Source organism: Aplysia californica, unplaced genomic scaffold (assembly GCF_000002075.1).
Source record: "Aplysia californica isolate F4 #8 unplaced genomic scaffold, AplCal3.0 scaffold01095, whole genome shotgun sequence".
Classification (NCBI taxonomy): domain Eukaryota; kingdom Metazoa; phylum Mollusca; class Gastropoda; order Aplysiida; family Aplysiidae; genus Aplysia; species Aplysia californica.
In genome coordinates, this window is record NW_004798365.1 from 26,503 (window position 1) to 37,897 (window position 11,395).

The 11,395-nt window shown below is 37.2% G+C and overlaps 1 protein-coding gene across 3 annotated transcripts in view; it reads left to right on the forward strand.

Moving 5' to 3' along the window:
- The window catches only part of LOC101847782 (protein furry homolog), a gene marked incomplete in the record, with an annotated part of 102,518 nt that overhangs the window by 3,796 nt on the left and 87,327 nt on the right, over nucleotides 1–11,395 (forward strand). For all 3 annotated transcript variants that reach the window (XM_013089976.2, XM_013089978.2, XM_013089977.2), the window contains 7 exon segments: nucleotides 3,701–3,821; nucleotides 4,960–5,132; nucleotides 6,836–6,889; nucleotides 7,822–7,955; nucleotides 8,470–8,500; nucleotides 10,201–10,251; nucleotides 11,131–11,216. In XM_013089976.2, the coding sequence (XP_012945430.1) occupies nucleotides 3,737–3,821; nucleotides 4,960–5,132; nucleotides 6,836–6,889; nucleotides 7,822–7,955; nucleotides 8,470–8,500; nucleotides 10,201–10,251; nucleotides 11,131–11,216 (614 nt within the window).

Genomic DNA, 11,395 nt, shown 5'->3' on the forward strand with positions numbered 1-11,395 from the left:
CTGAATTTAACTACAATTTGATGTTTTGCAATTAGGTTTGTATATATATATATATTAATATGGAAAGTCAATGTCTCGCTTGCCGAGCATCAAACTTCATTCTGAATGCACGTAGAAAAGTGATTGTTTAGAACCTCAAGTAATTGTCGTTGGGGCCAAATCCATACCTCCATAGAGTTATAAAAAATTGTTGGGGCCAAAACCGGAGCTGGATTATCCCTGCCTTCATTATTAGGCCTCTAATTTGAAAATGAGAGGGATTCCCTCTCCAGCACCCCATGGCCTAATGACAGTGACTGTGATACAGCCATCAATCAATGTGCTATTAAACTTTATTCCCATCGAAGCCAGAAACCCACAGTTGGTTGGAGGAATTTCTTTATGTGACCTACTTTGACTTTTGATATATATTTATTTTATTGCCTCTACCAACATTGAAAATAATTTTTATCACAAAATGTGTGGTATTTTAAAGTCTAACTCTATCCCTCCTGCCTGGATTTGTGCAGTATACTTTAACACTTGCAGTAGTAGTTTAGTCGCCTGGCTGTAATATGTGCCCACTTCCAGGCACACTTAACATAGTTAAACAGTGAATGGATGCACTGCACTGAAGTAAATACTAAAGGAAGTCACTCAATATGATAGCTGAATGGTTGAGAACCTCTATGAATTTTTAAAGTGTGTTTCTTGAACTGCCAAAGTTTTTAAAATGAGAAAAAATTCTACCACGGCTACAGTATTCTAAACTGGTGCGGTACTTGAGGGTTTTTCACTGTATATTATCATATGAGCCTTTGATACTGTAAGTGTTAAGTGGGTCAAACATATATCTGGCTGTTGAACAGACATTATACGCCCTAGAGTAAAGTAGGGTGTCGCGTCCACCTGGTCTATGCGTCCACTTGCTGTATTTCGTTAATCACTGGTGTTGGATCGATTCCGGTCGTGTAATTGAAAAGTATAAGCAGTTTCCGTTTCATTTCGCATTTTACTTTCGTTTTGTACACTCTGTAAGTCACTATTTTCTGGTATTTAAAAATTTGTCTTCTTCAGTAGCGAGTTACACTAGCGGAGACGCTTATTTGCTAGTCGGTTACTTGGCAACTAATGAACTCCAAACGCCCTCACTTGCTTTTATCAGCCTTTACAAAGGTTCTAAAATATAATTTTGCCCATTGTGCCATTCAACAATGGAAATTTGAGCCACAAGGGGGGTGGACGCGCTCACCATACCAAGTTTTAGTATAGTCTGGTCATGCGTCCATGGGTGGTGGCACTCACCGACTGAGTAGATTCAGTATGGTGAATGAGTTCACATCCTGTACAAATGCATAATATGTCATTCACTCAGCCACTTGTAGACATCTATTACCAATCAAAGGTTAATTTTTGTGAAAATTTTTGGTTTTTTAATCCCATTTCATTAGATGTAGAGATCTAGATCTAGATCGTCTACATTATTTTTAGTTTGTTTTTGTAACATTAAAACCCCCCCCCAAAAAAGTCTTTCAAGTCTAGATGGCCCTTTAGAGTGGCTATGAATATGTGAAGTGTGCTGACAAAAGATCTTTCTGGCTGAAACCCGAGAAGTGCACGCCCACTATTTCATAACCCCCTTGTACTTACCATCCATCCACATATTTTGAATACATAAATTTACTTGCATTTAAATTACTGAACATTACAAACTAAAATTGTAAATAAATCTACTTAAGTATAAAGATATTTGGTCTGTAAATTAATAAATAGAGTCTACATGTAAATGTTTTTGACACTTTATCTAATGTCAATGTTAATAAATGAAACATCTTAACATAGGTCTAAAGGTTTTATTCATTTTTATTTCTTACATATAATGAAGAATGAGTGAGTGGATAATAATAAGATGAAGAATGACAGACTGGGTGAACAGAGATCTAGATTCTATGTTTAAACATCATTTATTTCTTATATTTATTAAGAATTAGGGGGTGGTGGCACTGACCAGACCTAGTGGATGCATTCACCAGCAAAGTGGATGCGTCACCAGACCAAAGTGGCCGCATTAAAATGCAATGTAGAATGAAGTCTATTAAGCATACAGAGATGATAACTAAGTCTGGTGATGCGTCCAATTCTGCCGGTCACGCCGATACTTTCAAAATTTGGATCGATACGAAAATAGCCAAATCATGGCTTTCTAAAGGCCTTAAGGTGGACGCGCATCTGACTTTACTCTATATATATATGACTTAAAAAACCATCGCAAATCAAAACAGTTTTCAAGAAAATCTCCACCTTATAATTAATCTTTGAAAGTTGAAGCTTCTTTCAGAATTTTTGCCATAAAACATCAAATTTATGTGACAATACCGAAATACAGGGGGATATGCTCCTCTAACCCCCCCCCCCATGCAATTAGTAAACAGGGGGGGGAAAGGGGCTCAGATTTTTCTAAATGCGTGTGTATTCCTAAAATACAAATAATCATCATAATAGTTCACATAAAAACATCAAATATTTTATACCATGTATAAAACTAATAATATGTGATGTGATGGATATAATAAAGCTGATACATTCATGTAAAATGGATAAAAATGAGCTAGAATATTCCTTTGCATGAACCTGACCATGAGACGGGAGTGAAATAAAATGACACCCAAAATTCAAGTGAAGCCTATCAAATGAAACATGTCATATGGCAGATTAAATACGAAGAGTATCATGATAGTGTAAGTGGTTTAAATGGAGTATCCAAAAAGAGATGCTCAAGATTATTGACTCTATGGTATTGTACATGTCAGTAATCTAGTGGTTAGTTGTTGCTTCCCGAGTCATTATAATCATGCAGTTGCGGGTTCGAGGGTTCAAGAAGCCTTTGGCCCGTCATTGTCACGCATTGTGTCCCTGGGAAAGGCACATTACAGGTGTGAATGGGTACCCACCAATAGACATACAAAAAGATTAATTGTCAGTATGTCAGTAGAGTTTTAGTGATAAAATGACAGCTTGCTCTGTATGCTTCCCAGGAAGTTTAGATTTTAGAATGCTATAAATTAATTGGTCTCTGGTCAGCTGGGGTACAATAAATTGAATAATATTATAGATTGTAAAGCTCGTAGAGCTTACTGTTGAGTGCAATTTCCTGTAGATACAAATATGCTGTCTATTATTATTATGATATTAAATTATTATTAATTATATTGTATTATTATTACAATTACCCTAGAAAGCTTTGGCTTCTGTAACACTTGATACTGTCAATGGACATTGAAAATGCCCTTAGAAAAGAAATTATTTGTGATGTAGAGGTTCACATTGTTCATGTTCAGTACAGCTTGGTATTGGTAGTTGTTTTTCCTTAAAAACGAACTTGTTCTGCATCTCCCTTTTTTATGTTTTTTCCATTGTATCTGCTGGCTTTTTTAAAATTAGGTTTAGTTGCCGACTAGTCTAGTGGATGCATTGCAGCTCTTACTTTCTGTTTTCATAATGAATTTGAAGCTTTTTAATAATTAGTGCATACTACCCTGGGTTCATCTGGCCCAAATTTATGCTGTCAGTCTCTGAAAATTCAAAAAGAGGCCTTCGCTTTTGCACTGATTGCAAATCCTGTAATCTGTTTCTCTAAATCTGAGCTTTTCAGGTATCTTATTACACTTACAGCAATGTTTTGATTTTTTACAGTATTTGTATAATTTCTGTCTTTCACCAGATGATATAAAAGAATTGTGTGAAAAGAAGAGTTGGAATGTCTTCCCATAATCCCTCAGCCCCACCTGGTGCGGGGTCAGGATCAGCACCATCTCCATCTCTGCTGGCTGCCAGCTCTTTTAGTGAGTTGAGATTGTCTTTGATAGAATACTGTCGGACCTGTTGAAGGGAAACCTGTATAAAACTGAAACCTTTCTTAACGGAATCTCCGCGCTCCCCCCTTGATATATTCCTCTTTAATTACCAGTATAAAACGGAAACCTGCCCAACGCGGAAACGGAAAAAAAAATCCTCTCCCTTCCGAGGTTTTCACCTTTCTAAGAAGGAAAATGCTTTGCCTGCTCAACCCTGTTTTGAAACAAAACTCGCAAGTTTGGTTCTGCCGGCTCTACACTTAACGCTATCGTTGTGCCGATGGGCGAGGAAGAGGAGTAGGGGTGCAATTTGGGGGTAGATGTTACCCCATCTTGTGAGCCCTGAGCGATGCAGATGGTCAGTGTAGTGGGGGTGTGAAATCTCACGACTTCGCGTGAGAGTGCTCAAGTAGCGAGCCACTGCGGAAACTTTCCTGGGTAGCCAGAAGCCAGAGGTGTGAAATTAGATTGACCTATGCCTGGTCCTGATCGTACGGCCAGCCGAGAAAAGAGTTCCTCGAATCGTTGTATACACGATGGCAGTGAGGGATGGCATTGGTGGGTGGGTTAAGGGTGGAATCGAAGGAGATGTTCAAACGTTTCTGTTTTTAATAGGTCAAACAGTGGTCCTTTGAAAGACTAGCACTGGTGGTAATTGGAAGTAAGACTGACGCATGTCATTATCAGACAGGATAACAATTGAGAGGTGTGAAGTTTTGACCACTGCTTGCGGATCGGAACCGGCTGGGCCTTTGAACCCCAACCTCCATATCCCCCTAAATTCCCCTGTCAAAAACGGAAAATGTCTAAGACGGAATTTTTTTCTGGCTCCCTTACGATTCCGTCTTACACAGGTTCGACTATATATTACTATATATAAATCCACAGGGTACACTGGCACTGTTGTTTTAGGTGTTTGCAGTGCTTGTATCTGTGGGATTAACTGATGGTTTTGTCTTTTCTTTGAGTATGTGATGAATATTGTAATGTATCTCAAGAACCACATCACATTGCATAGATCTTCCTAGTATCCTGAAAAAGTAAAGTTTGTCAGAATTGATATGTTCTTGGATAGACCTCAGTTTTGCTTAAAACCAGATGATTATGATTTTGATTTTCTCCTCAGATGGCACTGAAGGGGTTGTGAGTTTTCCATGGAGACGAGAGCCGTCTCAGGACGTTGTGTCTGCGGGGATCAGCCGAGATGCCAAGGCTGGCGAGTATATCCTGCAGAATCTCTTTGTGGAGTTTTGTCGCATCACTGAACGGAGGATTGAGCTGGTCTTGTCAGAGCCCTTGGTATTACATTTACCTTATTTCAGCTTTGTAATTATTTATAATTAATACATATATATCATTATTGTTGCAATAAAAATGAGTAACTTTGTTTGATGCTGGATGAATAAAAACAGTGAAGCTACTCATTTTTATTGCAACAGTGATGATATAGACCAGAATTTGATATGTCATTTATTTTTTAGTCTCTAGTGGTATGATTTAGTCACTTCAGTTTTGATGTCCGAATGACATTTGGAGGCTTTTCCTGTTGTTGCTTTGTTCTTGAATTGACAAGACTTAATAGATGAAATGTTATAAAATTGGTTAAAAATGGACTGCTATACTTTATAAAGAGTACAGCTGTAGGTTCAAAGAACGTGGGACTCTTTTACAATATGAGATTAGAATAAAGAGAAGGTATTTGAGTGGATTCTTGAAATTATTTCTCAGGCAAGTTTGTATTTAACTCTTCATGTCCATAGAGGATTTTCATTTTGACCGAAGCCTCCCAGGGACTGATCCTGTACAGCAGTAGGGTGGGTTACAAAAGTCTATATAACTTTCAATTTACTAGGCCCACATCAAAACTTTTGGTATGTTTTTGTTCAGAAATGAAAGTTGCATTTATTGGTGTTCATTTTAGATGCCTTTATTGAAAAATAAAAATAGACTATTGAAGTAAATGGCCATTAGCACTAAAAAAGTTGCAATATTACATAACACCGTTCACACAAATATGCGTGTAACTTTATAAAACTTGAACACAGAGCCAAAGTAAAAGAAGCAAAAATGTTGATAAACATTCTAGGATTACATCTATGATGGCTGTAGCTAATTTGAAGCCCATCCTTTTGAAATACACCAAAACAAAAAAATGTTGTATCAGAACCCACATTCGGCATGAAAAGTGTAAACAAAGCTAGATCTAGATCTGGATTTCTATCCACTTTGTTATACAATAAATCAAAGGCTTACATTTATAGTTTTGTTTGAATATAGCTAAACATGAAAACTGTGTCTTTATGCACATTTTCAAAGTAATTTTGAGTAATTCTTTGAAGTTTCCAGGTGTAAGATGAGGTGTACAATAACCACATATATAAAAAAGTCACATTCACATAGAATAGGCCTACATATTACGATGAACTAACCTGAATAAAGCCTCAACAAGATCCAACATCTAGATCTAGATTTATAATATCCAAATGGAATGGAAATTTCTCTCAGTATAATCCAAGCAAGAAAACTGTCAATATAATTATTTCAGGAGCAATCTTCAGCCACGATAATCTCCCTAACCAACACAAACAAATTAGACACAGAAAATTAGCTGTTTGGAGACAAGTCATCAAATCTAGCATGCGCTCTCGCTCAAATGCTACAAAATGAAATTACAAACAGAAAAAGACCTATTTTCAGCATTTGCGACCATAATTTCGGTTGATATTGTGAAATATTACTTTCGCGTGTATTTAATGAAGGCTAGTGTAGCGAGCCGTTGTCAGCGGCTTGCCGGCCGAACCCACTTCATGCCGAGGTGCTGCCACCGGCTCACCGGACATGAAGAGTTAAATATGACGACATTATTGAAAGTGAACTGGAATGTGAATGACAATGTTTCAGGGGAGATTATTATTTTTTGGTTTTGTTTGATTGTTTATTTGATTACTCATAATCATTCCTTTTTTTTTTTGTGTCAACAATTTTGTTTGTCTTTTTTTCAGGAGAGGCCACTTTCTAAATCATTACAGAGGGGTGAAGATGTCCAGTTTGATCAGGTAAAGAAAGAAGTTTTGGGAGGCTGTCTTTTATTTTCTTTAGAAAATGTGTTTCCCTTTTCTTTCCTGGTCTGCTGCTGCTTTAGCCTCCTATAGAAAAGTGGAAAGAAAGAGAATAGTATCAACAAGCTAGTGCAGGATTAGGAAAGGTAGAAAGTGTTTGTTCATGGCCTGTACCCTGATTCAGGATGAGAAAGGCAATGATGATGACTGCTTTAGCATGGCACTCCATGAACTTTGTTAGTTATTCTAAGTAAGGAATAAATAGAAAACACACCCCTTTTTGCTAAGATAAAGCTGGTCCAAGTAGGTGGAGAATGAGGAAAACTCACAAAAAGAGACAAGTTCAGTTATGTTCCTTTTGGGAATTTGCGCTACAGTTGTCTCTACTGCTGTTTGATGTAATACTGAACCTAAGTTTAAAGCATGCTGTAACCTTTATTGTGTTGACGGTAATATAAACTCAGAATCGTAGGAATTTTCCTCTTGCTGCAAATATGTGACTGTCTTCCTATGCCTAGTTAGAAAGGTAGGATCAAAGTTCTATTTTTTAATTTGACTTTTGGGAGTTATAGAGGTGCCTATTATATATGCGTTTTTGATTTCTTTTTGTCTAAAAAAATGCAAAGGTCTGTCTGATGTGATTTTAGCTCTCTTGAAATAATGCTAATAATGCTAGACTATGGAGTGGCTTCTAATCTGCAACCAGGTATTCTTAAACTTTTGTTGTTTGTGGAGTTTATATGATTCCTCACCTGTTAATTATGGGTCTTTTGGAAACAAACGTTAATTGGGAAATCATTGGTTCTATATTGCCTTTTGGAGTTGAAAGGAATGTATTTGTATGTAGTGAAAGTACTATCCTCAGGCTTTGTTCTACTGTACTTTTTGTAGCAATGCTGGTGTCATTTTCTGCCTTGTGTTGGCCACAGGTGCTGAGTGCGTTAGGCAACGTGGCGGAACACTGCCTGCCCTCCATCCTCAAGACACTGTTTGCCTGGTACCAGCGACAGATGAAAGATGACAGTCCTTTTTTGGACTCTCGTCAGAGACATCGTAGTAAAGGGTATGAAGTTACTTTCACTTGTACATGTGCATGTGTTTAGTCTATTGGTTTTTGAAAAGATTATACAGAAATAAAAAGCTGTTTGTAAAAGAAATAAGTATAGAGGTGGTTTGTGGACAGTTTGAAAATAGAGTAATAATTTTTGTTAATTTTCTCATTTGACATATTGTCAAAATAGTTGAAATGAGAGAACCACCTTTCCTCTCATCGCTAGCTACACCCCCTTTCACCCTTTATTCTGACTGACTGTTGGAGATTTTTTCCGATCACCCCCTTTCACCCTTTATTCTGACTGACTGTTGGAGATTTTTTCCGATCACCCCCTTTCACCCTTTATTCTGACTGACTGTTGGAGATTTTTTCCGATCACCCCCTTTCACCCTTTATTCTGACTGACTGTTGGAGATTTTTTCCGATGAAAATGCTTAATTTTTCTTTTTTTATCTACCCCCCTCCTTTCTTGCTTTCTTCACTAACAAAATACTGACTTTGATTTCGTTTTCTCTTGTTACAGGAGCAAGGACTATCTTTGTGAGAGGAGAGATGTAAGTTATTCAGTACTCACAAATTTTGATTGCCTTCAGTAATTAAAAATACAAATTTTCTCTTCACTGCCTTACAGCATTGAAAGGTGCTTTTTTAGGGGGTTGGATGGGGTGGAGGAAGAATCAAAACAATACCATGGTTTTCCTTTTTATTTTTTCATTACATTCCTTCTTTAACTCATTCGCTACATATTTTTTTCGGCTTGTGGGCGAATTTTTTTTTCGGGAGGGCGAATGAGATGATGACTAGTGGGCATTTAAAAAGTCTTTGGGGGCACAAATTCAAATAAATATCAACATATTATATACCAATATTTTCAGTGTGGTTTGTAGAATACATCTGTAATGTTTATTTATGTATTTTTCAACTTTGGTTCCTGTAAGAGGCGATTATGCAACACAATTTTGATTGGATGCGGATAAAATATGAAAATAAAAACTTTATAATCTTTGGAGAAACTCAAAAAATATGTTTGCACCTTGTCAAATGATACATCAAAATAACCATAAATGAATATAGAACTGGAAAATATTGAAAAGTTTGCACTTATTTAACATTCCATAATATTTGTACATTTGGATCATAACATCCGATATTGAAAAAAAATAAATTTGTGAAGCAGCGTGGTGGAATCAGGCTCTCGCCAAAATGATGAAATCGAAGAAAAACTGCTTTTTCTCCCTGCTTAGCAATTTTTATAAAATTTTTGTTTTTGGCTCAACACTTTTATGTCCATTTACAAACACTTTCCTTTTAGGATTTCATCGAAAACGTTGATTTAAGGCACAAAAATATAAATTTACAGTTTCCATGGACTCTCCAGCTTTGGAATTTACCAAGCTTTGGTGGCCATTTTCTCGCTAATTTTACCTCTTAAACCAGGTGACCCCCACCTCCTTCAATCCAAAATATCTCCACTTCTATCGAAGATGGAAGGGTAATTTTTTCATCGAAAGCAAGACAAATGAACAAGCTTTAAGATGATATCAATAACTCAATATGCCCAAAAATTGACGAGAGCCTGATTCCACCACGCTGCCTCATATTTTTATAATCTTGAAAAACGATCACAGACAGAAAAAAACCCACTCATATCTTATATAGAATTATTTAGAATTGCATTTGGAATAAACCTATACATGTCTTGAGTTGCACTTTTTGCGTAATTTCATAAAAAAGTAGTGGTTTTGGGGAGAAAAAAATATTTTGACAATTTAGATCTAGACCTAGATCTAGCACTCAAAAATATTGATTTCTCAATAACAGTGCATTGGCAATATGAGTCCAATCATATCAATATTATAAAAAAAATGTCCTACACTTCTTTAGTGGGCAAAATAATGATAGATTTTGTTGTGTAAAATTACTAAGACTGGTGTCCGGGCTATAATTTTGGCATTGCGATAAAACAAAGTCGAATAAACTACGAAATCGCGTTTCATAACTGAATTTAAACTTCGGACTTTCAGTGGAAATGCATGACCCGAAAGTCAACATTATATTATGACCTTTATTTTAACATGGATATATGGATTGGAATAGAATCTAAGCTAAAATTGAACGTCGGTTCTCGTACTGACGGCACTTTAGCCGCGCCGCCCCCCACGACTTGGCGTAGCGAATGAGTTAAAAGAAATTCATCTTAAAGTTCATTTCAGTTTTGCCTGTCTTACGTAATTTGTTTGGATTTTTGTTTCAGCTCGCTGTTGAGTTTGTGTACTGTCTGGTGCTCATTGAGGTGCTATCTAAGGTAAGTGCAGGATGATGAGACTTGTGTGTGCTCTTGATAATGATATATATAGCGTTTGTATAGTGCAAATTCAGACTCAGCAGCAAGCTCTATGCGCTTTACAATCTATATTATTACCCCCAGCTGACCTGATAGCATTCTGAAACTATCTCAACTTCTTGGGAAGCAGACACTGCAAGCTGCCTTTTTGTAGGCGCTAAAACATTACAGTATGTGGCTGGTTTTCAGGTGTTCTGATGTGGTTTGCTCCTTCTTTCCTATCTGTCTTTCTTATCTCTCCTCCTGTTTTGTTGATTACTCCTTTGTAGCACCACTAGTCTTCAGCACTTATATGATCTAATTGTGTTGCAAGCGCCTCAAAATTCTTCTAGAACTTAAAGAAGTTACAATGGGAAAGTTATGACCATCTGGTTCATGTGTTTTTTGCTTTTTGATATCACTCTAGACATATAATAGTGGGTGGTAGGCGGGTACTCTGGTGTAGTTTGCTCCTTTTTTCCTTTCAAACATCTATTGTCCTGATCTCTCCTCCTTCTTTCTTGTGTTTGTTACTCTCTTGTAACACCTCTAATCTTCAGCACTTATACATGACTTATTGTGTTGCTAGTGCCATAAAACTTTTACTGTGGGTGGTTGGCGGGTGCTCTGGTGTGGTTTGCTTCTTCTTTTCTATCAAACATCTATCGTCCTTATCTCCCCTTCATCTTTTTTATAATTTTCTGGCGCTCATTTGACCTTATGCAGTTGCGAGCGCCGCAAAACTCTTACTAAAACTAAAAAAGGCATATAATAACACTGTTGTATCATCTCGGATGTTGTGATGTCACGTCCTGATTTGACAGAATGCACGTTATGACTGTATCTGTCCTGTGTCTCCAGCTGTCATATCACCCTGGCCACGAGGACATGGTGGGCTACATCATTGACCAGTGTTTCCGACACTTCAAATACAGGGATGGATCTGTGTAAGTAGCCTCGCTGTGTGATAGTGTTAGTGTATGGAATTGATGTGTCCCCAAGTTGGCGGTTTTCTCGATGATTGATTTTTGTCTAAGGTGGTGTCTATGGAGGTGCTTGCATGCATGTGTGTATGTGCTCTTTGGGGAGACAGAGAGAGAGAGAGACAGAGAGACAGAGAGAGAGA